The sequence below is a fragment of the Crinia signifera genome, chromosome 9 (genome assembly GCF_055691185.1).
Source record: "Crinia signifera chromosome 9, ASM5569118v1, whole genome shotgun sequence".
Classification (NCBI taxonomy): Eukaryota; Metazoa; Chordata; class Amphibia; order Anura; family Myobatrachidae; genus Crinia; species Crinia signifera.
In genome coordinates, this window is record NC_139225.1 from 128,295,285 (window position 1) to 128,315,753 (window position 20,469).

Consider the following 20,469-nt stretch of genomic DNA (forward strand, 5'->3'; position numbering starts at 1 on the left):
AGTTTATGTGTGATCGCCAGGCGGAAGTTATTAGTCTTTAGTTAAGGTTCCTTTGTCAGCTTTGTAGTGGAATCTAAAATGGCCGACAATAAGGTTCCTTTGTGTGCCATGCGGCGGTATCTAAAATGGCGGACACAAAGACTTGGTATCACAAAATGGCTGCTTCATAGCCACGCCCCCTCCCGCGCTGTATTTGCATACACAGTATATAACACTGAGGTTAGCTTTATTTAAGGATGCTGGAGCATAATAATCGTTATTATGTATAATACCTGTATTGTTATATTTTGTAATCCATGATACAGTTTCATCAGTTTACATTCATAAATAATATTCATTGGTTATAAATCTGGACATTCAATTATTGGTTGCGTGCGACATGAATAAATTAGATAGTCTTTGCATATATAAATAAATGTACTTCCATACCGACCATCGCATGATGTGGGGGGATCCCCCAAGGCTGTGAATGGATGTTACTGTGTAACATCCATTCGCAGGCCCTGCGAGCGAATCGCCCTTGCGAATCGGTGGCGGTTGGGACACGATTCCCAAGGTGGGGTTTGCTGGACTCGCAAGGCTGCGAGAATAACCCCCAATGTGCATTAGGGCCCTGCTATAATGTACACCACATAGTATGGAAATTCCCAGAGGCATTGTTGCCACTTATGAGCTCATAACCGTCGAAATTATAATAGCCCCCATCAGTGGGTAAGTGTTCAATAAATAAATGGCAAACTATTAATGAATGCAAATGCATCTTATGCAGCCTGGCATTGGGGGCAATGCTTTTGTTGCTTACAATGCGGTGGGGGCAGATCATCGCTGGATCGTAATATCTTTTCTATTTATACCCCCATTTAATTGCAAGGGATCAATCTCATACACATCATTATACCTGTCCTTGCTGGCCCGCAGTTGGGGACACATTTTCCCCAAACTGCGTTTTTATGTCACATTTACTCTAAGTAAACAACAAATGTCACACACTGTATTGTGGCAGAAGAGCGTGACAATTGGGGCGATTCAGGTTTGATCGGTACACAGCGAATTTGATGCAGGGACCAGTGTTTCGGGTCTGCACATGCGAATGGGTGAAAATACGCATGTACAGACCCAATGTGCAAACCCCTTTGGTGAGTATCACACTCACCGGGCATTTGCACACTAAGGGGAGGAAAGGGGGCGGAGAGCTGGCTGGGGCATTGGAATGCAGGTGGGCTGATGCCTGCTTGGGGGCGGGCAGTCAACGTCACATGACATCAATACCCGTCCCCTTTTTCGTCAATCTTCAGCCCAGATAAAAGTCAGTTTTATCTGCGCGTCGGCGACCATGGAATGATTTACTGCTCGTACAGCCATATGCGAATGGAGGCGCGGACATTCACTCGGCGAAGGGGGGTGGGCGTTCGCTCCCCCGGCGGGCGGCACTTGGGTCTGAATCAGGCCCAGTGGTTGTTGTGGACAGCAGATGATGAAGAAACACACTGTACATACATTCAGATATGTCTTTTATATGTATGCGATACAAGCATATACACTGTGGAGGAGAGTGGTAACATTCTTTATTAATACTTCGGTCACCATTAAGACAACGATGGATGGAACAGGTGAGCTGCTGGGAGTCGCTACATCCTGCCTATTGCCATGCTACAATGATACTAAGCCAGCGATCCCCAGGGTTCCAGCAGGGTTATGTGCCCATACCCTCTGCGGATATAGGACAGGTGTAAACACAGGTGGGTTGGGCAAAGGCTCAGTCATTTTCACAGAAATCATTAACAGATCATTAAATCCTGATCTACAGAGGGGCCGAGAGTGTGACCTCAGAGAACACTGCAATAAGTCAGGGCCGGAGGCCTGCAGTAACGAATTCATACACCGGAATCTGTTTGCTCTGCTTCAGCGGATCCTAACAATAGGAATCAAAAGTGGGTTGTTTCCTTTTTTTTTTAAATCACTTACAGAAGTCTTTTTTTTTATTTTTTTTTATACCCGTTGGGTTACAACCACAAAATACATTCATAAGAGCCGCGCCTTTCCTTTAGGAGTCAGCGGCTGGATAATACTCTGTTCCTGCAGCCGCTCACATTAAGACACATCCGTCCCCAAATTAAAATAAGGGTCAGTTTTCAGCCGTACCCCTTCACCACACAAGGGGACAGTGTTGTCCAGTCTCTGCCCCTCCACCTCCATGTCCAGCAGAGTCTCAACTCCCCCCATCTGAATGCCCTCTGTGGACCCGCTGGAGCTGGCATCTGCTCCACTGCTAGGCGGGGATGAACTGTGAGTCCGAGACAGGGACACAAATTTCCATGGGTCCAGTCGGGGCCGGCTGGAGGATGGGCGAGGGCGGGGAGCAAATTCCAAGGTGGTCGGCCTTTCTACTGCCAAATCCTTGTCCTGGGCTTTACGCCGGGCTGGTGGGGGGAACACAAAGTGGGGGTCTGGAAGGCGAGGGAAAGGAGTGTGCTCTTTAGAATCTGTGGGATCAAAACAGAAATAGTTCTCATTAGGAAACATGACATAGATATGATGGATTCAGCTCATAGATACAACTCAAGAAACCTGCAGCTCTTTAGGGGTTAAACAACTGGATCCAAGCTGGTAGGACATGGTGGGTTGGAGAGAAGATTCTACTTCAATGACAGATTCACAGATGTCAACCAGAGCTGGTGCTGGTGATGTCATTTCACAATGCAACCAGTTATCAGCCAGTCCCTATTCAATGTTCCGACTGTCCAATGTTGGAAAGTCAGTGGATCAGTGAAAACTGCGTAGTTTTGTCAAAAAGCGGGCACAGATTTGGCAATCCATCGCTGTTTCCGACAATACAGACTCTCCTCCATAGTAAGCCGAGTCTTGGCCAGGGTTGAATACGGAATTGTCGATATTCCACTGTTGGAAATATCAACAAAGACTGAATACCCCCATTAATGTCTGTTTATTTTCATATAAAACAGCAACAATCTGGAAATTCGATAAAATCGAACCTTCACATTAATTTCAATGAAAGGCAGTACGCACGGTGTAATGGTTATCATTACTGCTTCACAGCGCCGAGGTCATGGGTTCTATTCCCACCATGGCCCTAACTGTGCGGAGTTTGTATATTCTCCCCGTACTTGCGTGGGTTTCCTCTGGGTACTCCAGTTTCCTCCCGCAATCCAAAAATATATTGGTAGGCTAATTGGCTCCCAACAAATTAACCCTAGAATGTCTGTGTGTGTATATTTGATAGGGAATATAGATTGTAAGCTCCACTGGGGCAGGGACTGATGTGATCGTTCAAATATTCTCTATATGCGCTGCGGAATATGTGTGCGCTATATAAATAACTGGTAATAAATAAATAACTATGTAAAGGATTACTTGCACCTTATTGTAGGAGTGCTAACAATTTTATTATAGACTAGCAGAGATGCGCCCATGCCACGCTGGCACGCAGATAAGCCTGTGCATACACTGGTCAGAGATACCACCATATACTCTTCGTCCCCCTTGACTGTCCCAGGCACTGCCAGGCAGAACAAGTATCATACTTGGGGCAACTAGGAGGCCAAGTGCAACCGTCACCATAGTGGCCAATAAGTGGAACCGTGGACAACAGTAACAGTGTCTGAGGGCCAATATTCCATCTAAGCCTATCTGCAGAAAGTTGCCCATTCTATAGTATCTAGGTGATAAGCCTGAATAAGACCATTAGAGTATTAGTAGTATGTAGTGAGGGGCCCCTGATTGGCACTCTAGTCATAGTACTCTCTTCATACACAACTTTTATCTAAATAGAACGCTAAAGGTCAAAAAAGACACATGGAAAATATGAGAGAGACACGGTGTCCGATTTATCAGATCCAGTGGTGTAACTAGATACATGTAGGTCCCATAGCAAAAGATTGTACAGCCCCCAATGATAAAAAATGTACAGGTAAGCTGGGCCGCTCTCAGCTGTGGGCCCCATAGCAGCTGCCCTCTCTGGACCTATATATCTATACATATGGGATGCAGTCAAAATCCCGACTGTCAAAATCCCGACAAGGTCAAAATCGTATTTCTAGGTTCATAGATCATGCTTAGATCATCTCATCCTATGACACCTTGTTAAGAATGGAGAACCTGTCCAGTTATTGTGTCCCATACACCAAATAGCTGGAATTATCTAGGTAACTACACCCTGTAAGACTACATATCACGGAACAGTGTGTGTGTGTGTGTGTGTGTGTGTGTGTGTGTGTGTGTGTGTGTGTTGCAGGGCCGTACCTCAAGAACATGACAGCCCCCCCCCCCCCCCCCCCCCCCATCCCCCATATGTTTGCTCATAACTGGGCTATCCGTGCTGAACACAGCATATGAATGAAATTGAAAACCTGTAGAACTAAAGATGCAGAAGGAAGGGACAATATACATTAGGGGAAGGTGGGACAATGGGCTTAGTGGTTCTTTGGTGAAACGGAGGAGGCTGAGACTGGCAGGGGGATAAGAGTGCTGGAGAGCAAGCATCTGAAAGTGGGTGGACAGGAGAAGTATAATAGGATAAGGCAAAGAGTTACAGTGTAGATATTTGGGTGGCTGCTATTCAGCAGTTGTATACACAACGTGTGCATATAGGTTTATACTAAAGGATGCAGTGATACCTGCCGTGTGCCTGATCGGAATTGGATATTTTTTGGGGGGTAACTACCAATAATGTCTGTTCTAATAGCAGAGTAATACAGAGGAACTGGAACTATGTAAAAACTGGACCGGATATCAAAATCTGCAGTCCAGAGCTTGTAGTGTCCTGCCTGGGGGCTGCCTGTGATAGCTATCACCAGGGACATGGGGAAGGGGAGATTATAGCCTCCCCGTTTGGTCCAGACCATACCGTTTTTTTCTAAATGCCTGGACCATATAGGGAGGCGTCATTCTCCCCCTCCTCCTCTCCATGGTGACAGCTGTCACGTGAAGCTTCCCCCCAGACAGGACACCCCCAGGACAGGACAACCCCAGACCGGACACCACAAGCTCTGGACTGCAGATTTTGATGTCCGGACTGGCGGTCCGGGGTCTTGTCTGGGTCCAGTTTTTACCCATACCTGAGGAACTCTAGAAAACAACACTGACCTGCGTCACAAAGTTGTGGTGGGGTGCTGCCATCTGAGGGAGACCGCCGGTGACCCTGTGTCACCTGTCTTATTGCCCCATCAGACGGAGTCCTCCGGTGGCCCCTCGCTGCTGAGGCATCAGGCCTGGTTGCTGTGACATGAGTAGGAGTCAGCGATTGCCGTGGGTCTCGCTTGAAGCTTTCCACTTTGTAGTCCACGAGTGGGTTACGACCAGAGACACTCTGCTCCCTACTGGGCTCCTCTACAACCTGTTGCCCACAGGGCACATTATCATAGGCCAGCCTGGCTTTGTCACTATCTGAGTGGATGAGGGACCTGGTGGAATTACAGTCTGAGATGGAAGACAAGGAGATGAGGGTAACGGAACTAGGTGGGATGACCGGTTCCTCCTTAGACATGGAGCGGCTGGGAGAGTTGGCACTACGCCTTGGACCCCTCGCTGCCCATTGAAAAATACCCTTTCTCTTTTCTTCCTGGGGCACCAGTTCTGCCAGGTCACTGCCCAGCGCTACAGCTGCCAAAAGGGAGGCGCATCCCAGCAGCACAAGTTCACTTTTCCTTCGGGGCTGGGAGCTGCGTTTGGGGCTGTCCGAAGACGATGTTGCGGAGAGGCTTGAGTCCTCGGTGTAACTCCTGGCATCGGACTGGAGGGGTAGCGTGAGGTAGGACTGTGTGGAATATGGGGACTGGGGAACGGAGCCTTCATTATCCACATATTCCTCTGCAACGAGAATAAAAGTAATAAGGTTCTTAGCCATTCTATAAATATTGACACCCAGTCAATGCGCTACACATGAAGCCGTATCAGGCTAAATAATCAAATTGGTGTTCCAATAGCCAAGTGTGTTGGCGTCTTTAGTCAGTGTATTTTCATGGCCTGTTTCGGTATTTGTACCGATCAGTTCTCTCTCCAGTTCCAGGGTTGTGTCCTCGTTCTCCTCCTCTGATAAATACTTCACTACCGAGCTCTATGTATCCTGTTATATACTATGTACTATTATCAGGGTATTGTCCTCCCTCCTCCTCCTACCTTTCCCTGCACAGCCACGAACCCTCTGTCTATTAATTGGCTCCAATAGGATCTGGTTTTCCCAAGAAAATCTAATGCTGGGTACACACCAGAATGATGCAGATCGTGAGCGGCTCATAAGGCAATCGTGCGACCCGCTCACAATCTGTGGGGCTCACGACCCGCTCACCAACTGTATCCGATCTGGGCCCAATCCAATCGCGATCCGTACCCACTAGTAGAATGGTCATTTACAGATCATACCTGCAGCACGTAGGATCTGAGAAACAACCTAACGAACCACGGGGCCGAGCATCAGATCGAGATTGGCTCAAAAATGGCCCAAAACATGCCCAATTTACATACAATCGGTTGAGATTTTATCTAAATTTTGGACCAAATCGTTCTGGTGTACATTAGTTTATGCCATTTTAATGCTTATTTACCTTTAGATGAATGGCAAGTCATGTAAGGGAGAGAAACAGAGAATGCCAGTCGCACAGGACCCTCTTGAATTTTGAGAATGATGGACCCCCTTATATCCTGGAGTGCTTAAATTAAAGTTAGACTCTTGCTATTTGGCCCTAGGACAGGTGACATAGGCCCTTATTCAGATCTGATTGAAGTACAAATTTGTTCTCAAAATGGGCAAAACCATGTGCACTGCAGGTGGGGCAGATGTAACATGTGCAGAGAGAGTTACATTTGGGGGAGTTATTTTGTTTCTATGCAGGGTAAATAATGGCTGCTTTATTTTTACACTACAACATAGATTTCAGTTTCAACACACCCCACCCAAAATGAACTCTCTGTACATGTTACATCTGCCCCACCTGCAGTGCACATGGTTTTGTCCATTTTGAAAACAAATTTGTACTGCGATCTGAATAAGGGCCATAGTCAAGACAGACTTGCCTGCACAGCCTATTTAGCCATGCAATACCGACGCCGGCCACGCATTGGGATCGCATTGGGATCGCATGTGGCTGAACACTGTGCGATTTTGACTAACTTGCTATGCAATTTTGATTATATAGTATTATCGCCAAAATCACACCATGCGTACACAGCTTTAGGGTTGCAACAATCTTAGGCAATAGCAATATGGAATATGCAATACCGATCTCTCCACTGGATGCAACAGAAGTTCTCGGTCACACAAAATTGTCAGTATCAGGAAGTGTAAGTAAGGCCATGTCTAAAGCATGGACGAGCAAAGGGAGCAAGAAAAAAATGTGAAAAACTCATGTCGCCTATTTATGTGTCAACCTTTCCTGTTGTCAATGTCGACCTTGATCTGTCTACCTAGACATTGTCTGTGAGCTATACCACAGGCAAAGTTATCATCCTTTATTTAAATCAGGCATGTCCAACGTTGGCCCTCCAGATGTTGTGAAACTACACATCCCAGCATGCTTTGCCACAGTTTTGCTATTCGAGAATGCTAAAACGATTGCAAAGCATGCTGGGATGTGTAGTTTCAAACCATCTGGAGGGCCAACGTTGGACATGCCTGATTTAAATGATGCCACATGGGAGTCTGCAATACCATACATACTGTAGTACAAAAGCAGAAACAGTGTCAAAACAAGAAGAAAAAAAAAGTGCATGGGATACAAGATATATACACACTTCTGATCCAGGGATACACGCTATACAGCCAATGCTGCAAATGTGGTCATAATACCCAGCACAGCAGCCCTGGCTGAAACCAAAGGTCAACACTTTGTGTGGCAATGTTGCTGCGAGAGATTCTCATAATATCCGCTACAAAATGCCAGCATCGCTCACAGCCACTGTTCTTTTTTGGGTGCAATATTTAACTACCCTTGAATGAATTGTCTTGTCTGTATTCATTTATACTAAAAGATCAGTCGCTGTGGGCGGCGCTGACATTTTTTAGCGGATATTTGGAGGATCTCTCACAGCAACATTGCCGTTACCGTTCTAGGCAGAGGGGGAGATTATGATGATGATGGCGGTTTAAATGTGGGAGAGATAAGGAGATAAGGGAAGAGGACCATGCGAATGAGAGCGGCAGACAGACTGTAGTGACACAGATGGGAAGAGACACTGAGCCAGGAGTATAAAAAGCGTTGGATGAAATATTTAAACCATACCCATTTCGGTCAGACTGGCAAAGCCCACGCTGATAGGTGTCTGCTTGGGGGACTTGCCGAGGTTGGGGGCGCTGCTGGACCATTGCTTGCTGCCTTCTCCGAGTGACTTCAGCCTGCCGGTAGACATGTAGACATTATTTGAATTGCACATCATGTAACGCGCCCATTTCTCTTGCTGATGGCTTATTCTATGGAGAGGCCTGTGCTTATTCCAGGTATGTATAATTCACTGAATGCTGTTTATTCAATTGTATTTGCTCAACACTGGCATTGGCTGCTCAGAGCAACTGGACTAAATATTTCTCTACAGTAGACCAGACACAGGCCCCATGATGTACTAGCACATATCAAAAGTATGTTTTAGCCCAATATATCTAATAAAAGCCATGTGGTTTAAACAGAGCCATCTTAACAGTAATCTAGGCCCTGGGCAAAGCAATGCACTGGGGCCCCTACTCAACCATTAACAGGATCTTTTTTTTTTTTTTAACAAACCATAACTTGCCCCTTCTACAGTCCTGAACCAATGAATGGCTTGCATCACTCTGATTGGTAGATAGTTCCAGTTATCCACCAATCAGCATGCTGATAGCTATTCACTGTCTGGCTACAGGCTAGGAAGCAGGAAGAGAATGTTTCACTCTGATTGGTGGAAGAGAATGCTGCCTGGCCACTCTGATATTCTCTATCGGGGCAGATGCTCACAGCCCAATCTGCCCCTGCTCCCATGTGGCGCAAACGTCCGTCATTGTATAAACTGATAACAGGCAAACTAGGCCCCTGATTGATGCCAGTAAGGCCGATCAGTGGACACAGTAGTTCATTGTCTTCCCAGTGACAGAGGATACAGCTGTCAATTGGACCTTTGTAGCCTACTTTCTACACACCACGGGTCCGATTCAGACCTGCGCATATTCGGAGCCTAGCGAGCAGGATAACGCCACCCCAGTGAATGCACCCCCCACGCACTGCCTGAATCCCCTCACTACGCTGTGAGTGCACAGAGGAAAAATCATGGTACTTGTTTCCTAGAACGGCGCCCACAATTATAATGGCATGCGATGCGACCGATGCGATGGCTGCGATTTTACATAGAAATGCATGGTAAAATGTAAATCGCGTCGGTCGCATCGCATGCGGCCAAAGAATCGAATGTGATGCGACCGACGCGATTACCGATTTTACATAAGGAACAATGTTAAATGGCCCAATTGACCCGATGTCACATAGGGAACAATGTTAAATGGCCCACAGACCCCAAATAGCCACCCTGAAGTGTGAAATGGCCCCCCCGATTGTTAACGCCACCCCACGATCAACGTCAACCCGAAGCGTGGCGAGCGGCGGCGGTACGCGTCCTCCGACCTTTTCATACCCCCACTATCCACGTCGGCGTGGAGTTGAGAATAGAAAGTGTGGCGAGCGCAGCGAGCCACCGAGCCCGAAGCGTGGCGAGCCCTGCGAGGGGACGCGGAATACGAGCCCGAAGCGTGGCGAGCGCAGCGAGCCCCGCGAGGGGACGCGGAATACATGTTAAGTAATCCGTGTCCGCTCGCCACGCTTCGGGAGCGTGTTCCGCGTCCCTTCGCCACGCTTCGGGCTCGCCACACTTTCTATTCTCAACTCCACGCCGACGTGGATAGTGGGGGTATGAAAAGGTCGGAGGACGCGTACCGCCGCCCCTCGCGGGCTCGCCACGATTCGGGTTGACGTTGATCGTGGAGTGGCGTTAACAATTGGGGGGGCCATTTCACACTTCAGGGTGGGTATTTGGGGTCTGTGGGCCATTTAACATTGTTCCCTATGTGAAATCGGGTCAATTGGGCCATTTAACATTGTTCCCTATGTAAAATCGGTAATCGCGTCGGTCGCATCGCATGCGATTTTTTGGCCCCATGCGATGCGACCGACGCAATGTTTTCCCTTGCGATGCCTAAGATCAATATCGTGGGCGCCGTTCTAGGAAACAAGTACCAAAATCATTAGATGGTTGCACACCAGGACTTACTTTTCAGCTGAACGGTCTTCTGCGAATTGGGGGTGGGTGCTGACGTCATGTGACGCCATCCGACTGACCCGAGCAGGCAGGGACACGTCTGCTTTTGCTGGGGTCCGCCCACCGGTTTAATGGGCGTGCCCACCTTTTTTTTTTGGGCACGCCCATGAAACATCGGGTGCCCACCCCGGAATGCCCCCTGTCTGTCAATCAGGCAGCAAGCGCCACGGCAAATAAAAAATTTGCCGAAGCCGCTTATTGCGTGGGTCTGCATATGCACATAGACACGCATGCGCAGTCCTCCAACATTGGAGACGGGGCCGAATTCGCTGCTCGACCAGCAGGTCTGAAACCGCTCCCAAGCACGGTCCCTATGGAACTGTGGTAATATAAGTCACCTCTCCTCTCCTCCAACTCTCTCCTTTGGCTGCGTTGAACTAGGGCCCCATGTTCTTCCTTTCTTCTTTGTTGAGGCCACCTCTTCTTTCTTCAGCACGGAGCTGCGCCCCCAGGTCTTACTTCCATCCACAGGGGTCACTGAGAGGTATAAAGACATGTATTACGTAATAATACTTTTTATACGATGTCTCCATCCGTACATTTGTATTGTTTTCTTCAACTGATTGTTTTATTATCTTTTTGGATTGTTTGCCAAGATTTGCTGTTTTCAGTTCTGCATCCCCCTTCCCCTCCCCCCCCTTCATATATTACGTGGTAGAATGCATCACGTTGCCTGGCATATGGTATTATTATATGTAGTAGCTACCATTGGTCATTTATTAATCACTTCCCCTCATTGAACTCCTGCACCACACACTACCAATACACAACAATGATTAACTGGTAATAACTAATCACTCATATATTATCGTATCCCGTCAACAGATCTACGAACTCTCCATCCATCATGTCATGGTCTACCACGCATAGTTGAACCCATCTAGTTAGATTGTTGACCGCATTTAGATCGACAGTAAGGGAAGTTAGACACCAGCGTTTGGTCGCTCGGAGTGTGGGTTTTTCATGTGTTTTTGATGCAGGTTGGTTTGGTTCAAACATTATTATCCAAGTGGACGTAGAGTTAGATTATAACAGTGTGCGGAATGTATCGAGGCACCGTGCCCAAAGCATGCGAGGGGACACTGTGCACTTATATATTAGCCACCTTCACCTATGTTGACATAGCCACAAAAAAAAAAAAAAAACATGTGGACCATGTGACAGTCAACCATGGTCCCTTCAATCTATCGCAGGGCTGGGCAACACCGGCCCTCCAGATGTTGATGAACTACACATTCCAGCATGCCTTGCATCAGTTTCAGCATGGCCACATAGCAAAACGAATGCAAAGCATCCTGGGATGTGTAGTTCATCAACATCTGGAGGGCCGGTGTTGCCCAGCCCTGATCTAACGCTTGTGTCTAACTTTTGTTACTGTAGATCTAGACTCGATCGACTGTCTTTAGGTGTCTAACTAGATGGGTGGTCAGACATAACATGTCACTAAAATCCTGCACTATTAACTACTATTAATCTCCCCTATAAACAGACGTTTTATATAATGTCGACACAAACACAAGTACGATTTTGACTATGCGATTTCCCTTCAACTCTCCAAAGACCAGAAACCACCAATATTGACTATACACACACTGTGCAATGTATACTTTTGAGGTGCCCATGCACAGTACAATTGTTGGGTGCGATGAGATGCGCGCTCCCGTCACACAGCTCAAAAAGTATGTGCTGCACACAATAATTGTACCGTGTATGGGCACCTTAAGATTTGGTCTTTTTACAATTTTGACTATACTGTGCTATAGATTGTACACTTTCCAGTCATAATTGTGCTGCCTGCTGTATACACACTGTGCAAAGTTTTCTACCGATTTTGAAATTTACCAAAGTTATCTACAATTATATATTGGGAGTGTTGAGTGCAACACAACTCTCTCTCTCTCTCTCTCTCTATATATATACTGTATATCATTTTGCACCGTGTGTATGCACCTCAAGTGAAGTATATTGTCCATTGCAAAATAATGAATACAGAATGTCTGGTAGGTACAGGTTCAGTATCCCTTATCCGAAATGCTCGGGACCACGAGCATTCTGGATTTTGGAATATTTTTTTTTTACATACTTACCTGTCCCCTGGTGGGTCCCCGATGGTCCCTCAGCGTCCATGGAGTCCTCCGGTGTCCACGACAGGCCTTCAGCTTCATCTCCGGCGTCTCCAGCGGTCAGAGGAGTGCATTGCGCGAGTTTCCAGGCGCGCTGGTGACTTCACCCGCGCGCCTGTTACCTCACGCAATGAACTCCTGGGACCGCTGGAGACGCCGGAGATGAAGCTGAAGGCCTGCCGTGGACACCGGGGGACTAGGTAAGTATAAAATAAAAAGGGTCAGGGGGTAAAAATAAATAAATAAATTAGAATGATTCCAAAAAAAAACACGTTTTTTGGAACAATTCGGATACGGGATACTCAACCTGTACTTCAAAATAAATAAATAAAGCATTGGTCAATGGTAGCACTGTTGTCAGTTTGTATAGTGATCTTTGAGTAATACAGATTCTTTATAGTGTCTATATATAGATAAAAGCACAATTATACTTAAAATAAACTGAATTAATTAGAAACAACCACTAACGCATTAGCACATTACATTTTTACATGTGCCGGTACTTTATGTGGCAAACATGTACAGCAGATTATAGGATCAGAGTGTCTGTGTTCCCTGTATGTCAGCGGCTTAGGGAGTATGGACAGCACTCACATCGGATGGCTCGGAGTCTGGGGATGATCAGGGGACTTCCTGGCGGGCTGTAACTGCTGGAACCCTGTCCCTTACACTTGTCCAGCGTGGGAGACGCTTGTACTGTGATTTTGTGTTCGAACCCTGTGGAAAGATAAAGTGCAGCATGTTAATTATATCTAACCGTTTTATACTCGTCCCTACAGTTCTATACTGAAGCACACAACATACACAATATGGGTTCATGAGAAAAATCCATAGGAACTAATTTGACCAATGAATGCTTACTTAAGCCACCCATCTCCAATACCCGGGGGTCTATCATGACAAAGGTGCAGAGGAATGGTGACTACGTGCTCCCAAAATTTAGTGACCCCATGATGTGTGACTGTAAGTGCCTAGAAGGTGGGTGTAGCTAGTGGGAGAGATAGCACGTACACAGAGGGGATCAGTCTGCTGCACAAGCTGCTGTGTAGCCTGTGACCACTATTGGGAGCTATAACCCATCTCAGGATAACCTACAGTTACACTCACAAGTTCTGAAATAAATACTTTTTTGGAACTTGTTGAATGGGGCAATTTTTATGTCCCAATAATAAATAACAGGGACGGCGACCACCGTCGAGGGAGAATTGTGACCAGGAAACTTTCGTTACTTGTTAAATGAATGTGTCAGTTACTTTCAAAATTACACTATTCAATGAAAAGGGGTGCCGGACGCCACCCCGACAGTCATTTACTCGACGTCGGGATCCAGACCGTCATTTACTCAACGTCGGGATCCAGACTGTCAAAACGCCGACAGATGGGTGCCCAACGGCCACCCGCTATTTTCCCTCGTGGGTGTCCACGACCCCCATAGAGGGAGAATAGAATAGGTGGCGAGTGAAGCGAGCCACCATGCCCACAGCGTTGCGAGCGCAGCGAGCCCGCAAGGGGCTTTGTTGCGCTCACCATGCTGTCTGAGCCCGGGCAGTCAAGATCCCGCCGTCGGGCTAATGACTGTCGGGATCCCGACTGTCGGAACCCTATACCATACCCAATGAAAAGTTGGTCAAAACCCATCATTTAGTATTAATGGACACACAGTTGTGATGCAACTTTACAAAACATTCCAACTTTATTTGGGGGTCTACAAATCAGTGAACGTCCCGGCCAAGCTATACTTTCCAGGAAAGGAAAGGAAAAAGGGGTACATTCATACAATACATATATTACAATTAAAGAATTTAGCATAAACTGATCATCTGAACTATTTCATTGGTTTACACTAATTCATCTAATAACTTATACCGTACTGTAGCATGCATAGCATTCCTCTTACAGAATACTCTTTATCGAATAATAGTGGGTACTTCTCCAGGAACTCAATGTTAGCTATTTATATACTGCAGTATAAATCTTAAATCAATACAGTTAATGTTTTAGGAGTTTAAATGCTGATTACTGTAGAATAGCTGATGTAAGCTGTACCGGTGCTAAAACCAGTTTCTGTTTCCTGTAATAATGAGCCCGGGGCTTTTGCAGAGCTTGGGATGGAATACACAGGAGGGAATGGGTGTATATGGTAGATGCGAGTAGACTAGAGGGAACGGGTACACAGTGGGGAGTACACAGAAGGGGATGGGTATATACAGTAGATGCGAGTAGACTAGAGGGAATGGGTACACAGTGGGGAGTACACAGAAGGGGATGGGTATATACAGTAGATGATAGTAGACTGTAGAGAATGGGTGCACAGTGGGGAGTACACAGCAGGGGATGGGTGTATATGGTAGATGTGAGTAGACTAGAGGGAATGGGTACACAGTGGGGAGGACACAGTAGGGGATGGGTATACAGGATATGCTAGATGCGAGTAGACTAGAGGGAATGGGTACACAGTGGGGAGTACACAGAAGGGGATGGGTATATACAGTAGATGAGAGTAGACTAGAGGGAATGGGTACACAGTGGGGAGTACACAGGAAGGAATGGGTATATACAGTAAATGAGAGTAGACTGGAGGGAATGGGTACACAGTGGGGAGTACACAGCGGGGGATGGGTATATACAGTAGATGATAGTAGAGTGAAGGGAATGGATGCACAGTGGGGGTACACAGAAGGGGATGGGTATATACAGTAGATGATAGTAGACTGGAGAGAATGGGTACACAGTGGGGAGTACACAGAAGGGGATGGGTATATACAGTAGATGATAGTAGACTGGAGGGAATGGGTACACATGGGGGGGGATTATTGGGTTGGACATAGAACACAAGTGGACAGAGGTTTACATTTGGGTTAAGGACATGAGAATGGAATGGGAGTAGCCCCATAAGCTCACAGATCTCCATCATGTATTGTGGTGGCTACACAGCATTACCCCATGTGTGTATCATATTTGTGCCATATGTGTAAAACAAAAAGTTCCATAGGAATATATTTTTCTTGACACATTTATAAAGACAAAAGTGTAGAGGTTGTCACCTGACGGCAAACTGATCCGATTCCCATCCTTGTGCTTCAGACGACTTTTCTTAAAGTTTCCCTTCCGTTTCTTGACCTTGGGTTTTTCTTGGTACATCTGGTACATGATGATGTTCAGCTCCCGCTCAACAATGTCAATCTCTCGCTCTGCCAGTTCCTGCTCCCTTCTCCGGAGCATCTCCTCCAGGTTCTTCTGTTCCTCAGCTGCACGCACCAGTTCCTCTTCACGGCTACGCAGCTCCTAACAGGGGGTAATGTGCTGCATGTTAATACATTGCAACAATAAACAGAGCAAAACGACTACAGACCATCCCTGTGTTACATTAATTCCTAACATCCAGTCTACACTATCCACATTTAAGTTCTAATAGTATATATACATATATATATATATACATATATATATATATATATATATATATATATATATATACATATACATACACATATATATATATATATATATATATATATATATATATATATATATATATATATATATATATATATATATATAAGAGTTCATTTGTATGCAGAAAATTGATCCCTCTATTGAGGCACATGATTGGGTCCTAAATCATTTCATGCATATGAATTAAGGAGGCCATGCAGTATTACTGTTCTAGCAAGGAACTGTCAAATACAACGATGTGTTATGTGCCAGCCCTTGTGCATGATGTCACAGCAGAGTCGGGTTATGATTTGACGCGGATAGCCTACAGCACACACATTCTCACCTTCTCTTTAGTTCTAAGCTCATCAAACATCTGCTGAATCTCTATTTTCCAGTCCTCCTGCAGGGAGTGGAAGGATTCTAGGGGCATCTGGAACATGGCTGACTGCTCTATGGTTATCAGTTGTTCCAGAATGACAGAAAAAGTGGGACGGCTGTGAGGATCCGGATTCCAACATGCTGAAGCCAGAACAACAGGTGTTAGAATTGTTACAGGTGCAAAGAAAGTGTCAGAATTACAGTATTAGTATTCGGAATTAAATTAAGAGCTGCATGCTACAGCAGGCCTGAAGATCCAGAACAAAGGCATGTTCAAGGAGAGCTGCGGAAAGTACATATACACGTGCTATACAGGTGTGTGAGCTGCTCATACATCTGCCAAACCATTATGCTAAATTAGCGCTGGCCACGCACAAGTGTTGGACAACCAATCAAATCGCTGGAATCTTCAGAGTGTTTGGACTGAATGGTCTACAGCGGGGATGGGGAACCTTCGGTCCGCCAGATGTTGTTAAACTGCACATCCCAGCATGCCCTGCAACAGTTTTAGTATGGCCAAATAGCAAAAGTGTAGCAGGGCATGCTGGGATGTGTAATTCAACAGCAGCTGGAGGGGTGAAGTTCCCCATCCCTGATCTACGTGTGGCTCTGTGAAACTACAAGTCCCAGCATGCCTTGCCATGGTTTGTCTATTAGGGAATGCTAAAACAGTGACAAGGCATGCTGGGATATGTATTTTTTTTTTGTTAACAGCTGGAGAGCCACAGGTTTGCCAGGTTTGGTCTAGACAGTCAATAGGTCATCACCAAAAAGTCAACATGAAATATCTTGGTACGAGATACGGCCATTAGGTCGACCACTGAAGGTCGATAGGGATTAGGTCAACATGGCTAAGGTCCATAGGGTTGGAAGGACCTTCCAACCCTATGGACCTTAGCCGTCGATAGGTGTCGAATTTCCCATTGTTGACCTAATGCTTGTGTGAACCACACAAGCATTAGGTTGACAATGGGAAATTCGACAATCAAAAGGTTGACATGAGTTTTCATAATTTTTAGGGTATTTTATACCCTACCGCCCACTACGGCGTGGTGGGAGAACCCAATAGTGGGCGAAGCGAGTCATGCAAAGAGACATTGACAAAAGGTCAAATGAATAGGTCGACATGAGTTTTTTCACCTTTTTTATGTCAATGCCAACACCTGTAGACGCAGACCTCCAATAACCTCTGTAACTTTGCATGGCTCGCTTTGCTTGCTATGTTTTGGGCCTGGGGCCTTTCTTAGGCCTTCCTAATGGTAGTCCACATGGATGGTAAAGGGCGAAGAAGTAAAAAAAAAAAAAGGGAAACATTTGTGAAAAACTCATGTTTATCTTTTCCATATCGACCTTTTGACCATGTCAAACTAGAGCAGGTCAAACTTTTGTCTGTGTTGACCGGTTGAACGTCGTCCTTCTGGTGACGAGCTACTCGAGGTCTACCTAGGCACTGTAGACCTTTCAACCACTACCCGTGTGTTGAGTGGCGGCAACCAGATAGCCTATCATAATCATCCAGGCATGCGCTTGGTTCCTCCTCTATCCACATTACTGGAGCCCTATGGGATACGACCATCAAACTAATCGGGCTAAACAGACAAATATTAGCACAGGTGATCACTTTCAGGCAAAGGTAAGGAGAAGAGCCAGATGGAAGCCCGTCATATACATCTTATGATTGTATACGATACTCCATGAGTTTGGGAATATATGTGCCACCCTGCCAGCCTCTGTAGTCTCACAACATCTACAGTAGGCAGAACAGGTGGTCTTCTAGCCTTGCAGGACAGGTTTAGGTATGTAGCCTATCCATAATGTTGAAGGTGGTGGAGTGCATTTACCTTCCAGGATCCTAACAAATGGGTCTGGACACGTTGATGGGATCGGAAGGGTGAGTTTGTTCATTGCAACTCCATAGGCAACAGCTAGAGCATCGATTTCCCGATACGGAACCTCTCCAGTAAGCAACTCCCACAGGAGAACCCCAAAACTGAAAGACATAGGGTAATGCTGATGCGGGCCGTACACATTTACATTTCACGTAACACACAGAGTCTGAATGAAATTAACTAGACTGATTGATCTGGGAAGAGGGGGGGGGGAGCGGACATTATTGGGGATTTTGTTTTACCTGGAGAAAGAGGAGACACAGAGCATGGATCGTGGAAGTTGAGAAGAAGCAGTTGCTGCAATGACATCATTGCCACCCAGAAAGAAAGACTATGACTATTGCAAACACGGTGTACACAGATCTATTCACAAAAAAACGGAACATCGCGGAGTACTCTCCACCTGCACCAGTCAAAGGCTTCCACAATTCTGCTAAAGCAACAGGCCGAGGAGGTTATTCTGAGTGAAGCGCACCCATGCGAATTTGCACGGGTGCACAATGTTTTCACTCTGCGCCGGGTGCCAGCAGCCAAGGCAACCAGAGTGTTCGCCTGTAACCACTAGTGCGGGCCGGGGGCGTGGGGGGGGCGGCAGCGGGTAGTCGCTCCCATGGGAACGCCCACATTTCATGAGCGTTCCCATGAAAACGCTGGGCGTTACCTTGTTAATGCCTCAGTGAGGTGGGTGGCGGGGGCGGGCAGCTCACCGGATGTCAGCTGCCTGCCATATTCCCCTCCAGAACACACGCAAAGCTAAGGCACCTGAGAGTGTCTTAGTTTTGCGTGTACCTTCCACATCATTCATGTGGGCGTCTTCCCATAGGCTGCAAATGGATGTTTATGCTAAACATTGCGGGGGAACTCGCCTTGCGAAGGGGTGCGGCAGCCTGTGCTAAATGTTGGCTTCCTGTCAATCAAAATGCATAATTGTTTGCAAATTGGAACAGTGTGAACGCTGCGCACCACCATATGGCGTTTTCTCAAGCGATCTATACTGAATTAGGCCCAAAGTCCATGATAAGTCCCGCTTTCTTGTAAAAACTTGTGGATCTGGGAACTTTTTAGTAATCTCAGTTTATTGCATGGAATTGGGTACATTCTGTCGCAATAAAGGATTTGGCAGAAAAAAAATGTGTGTTATGTGCAGAGAAATGGACTGTGGCTAACGGAATTCCCCCCAAAGTGGAGAGAGGTCGAGTATCAATCAGCTCCTAATTGCCATTTTACAGACTGTATTTGAAAAACAAATAAGTCGTCGGTTGGTACTTTATCTCTCCCCACAAATAGAAAGTGCAAATATCACCGAGACAGAATTCACAGTCAGATGAAGGATTCATGCCAGTAGACCTTTCTAATGGTGGCCTAGCCCATTACCTCCATACGTCGCTGCTCTTGGAAAAGAGAGAGAGTCGGATCACTTCTGGAGCCATCCAGGCATAGGTGCCCGCTGCACTCATCTTTGTCGTCTTCTGCCACTCCCTGGCCAGACCGAAGTCTGTGATCTTCAACGTCTTGTTAAACAAGTCATTGTTCTCAATCTTCTCAAGTATCAGGACTGTGGGTGCAACAGAGGATTGTCAACATCAAGAAATGTATAATAAATACATAATAACAACAAGTGCACAATGGTAACTCATTAGCTATACTTTTTCATGAAAGTAAAACAAGAGAACACATGAAATCATTTTAAAGCGACAATCTACTGTATGAAAAAAAGAAGTTGTGATGTGTTAACATTAATCACTGTGTCAGTCTATAAGAAGTTTGGTAATTGCCAGTTTTACTTTAAAGTGTGATTTATGATTTAGAATTTTCCGGATTTTTACAGTCATATGATTACCATGACAACCACAGTTGAGTGTCGCCTCCGTTGTAGAGGAGGGACAAGACCAGGATTAGGATCTTTGTAAAAGAACAGGGATTTCCTGGTCTCTTGTGAGGCTCCATGGGTCCATGCAGCAGGCAGTGGTGCCGCAAATGATTTGATACTGCTCGGATCAGTAATGCATGTAGGAGGCATTACTTTGCCTGCTGTATTACCATAATAGTGCTATCGCTGCTACATCATAATCAGACTTGCACCGAATGATTTCCTTAGCTTCTGCCCCTCCTGTTGGGCCCAGGCTTGTCATACAAATATATAGTATTACTCTACAAACCTCTCCTATGAGTGCGTACTGTGTGCAACCATCCCTCACTACATGACCCAGTACTACTGATGAGGATTCTGGATAATAATGTGCTCACCAGTTCCTGCAGTGTTCCCTGTTGCTTTGCCCACGTTGCATGGGTCATTCACAATACATAATGCTACATGGTAGCCAATGCGTGCCAAGCAGCTGGTACCAAGT

The 20,469-nt window shown here is 46.1% G+C and overlaps 1 protein-coding gene across 2 annotated transcripts in view; it reads right to left on the reverse strand.

Moving 5' to 3' along the window:
* Positions 1 to 1,548: 1,548 nt before the first annotated feature.
* The window catches only part of MAP3K10 (mitogen-activated protein kinase kinase kinase 10), a 46,179-nt gene continuing 27,258 nt past the window's right edge, over positions 1,549 to 20,469 (reverse strand). For both annotated transcript variants that reach the window (XM_083159741.1, XM_083159742.1), the window contains 9 exons: positions 19,493 to 19,673; positions 18,071 to 18,219; positions 16,195 to 16,370; positions 15,458 to 15,698; positions 13,008 to 13,130; positions 10,629 to 10,767; positions 8,235 to 8,347; positions 5,104 to 5,826; positions 1,549 to 2,483 (listed from right to left, as the gene is read on the reverse strand). In XM_083159741.1, the coding sequence (XP_083015867.1) occupies positions 2,092 to 2,483; positions 5,104 to 5,826; positions 8,235 to 8,347; positions 10,629 to 10,767; positions 13,008 to 13,130; positions 15,458 to 15,698; positions 16,195 to 16,370; positions 18,071 to 18,219; positions 19,493 to 19,673 (2,237 nt within the window). In that variant the 3' untranslated portion in view covers positions 1,549 to 2,091. The remainder of the gene's footprint in view (positions 2,484 to 5,103; positions 5,827 to 8,234; positions 8,348 to 10,628; positions 10,768 to 13,007; positions 13,131 to 15,457; positions 15,699 to 16,194; positions 16,371 to 18,070; positions 18,220 to 19,492; positions 19,674 to 20,469) is intronic.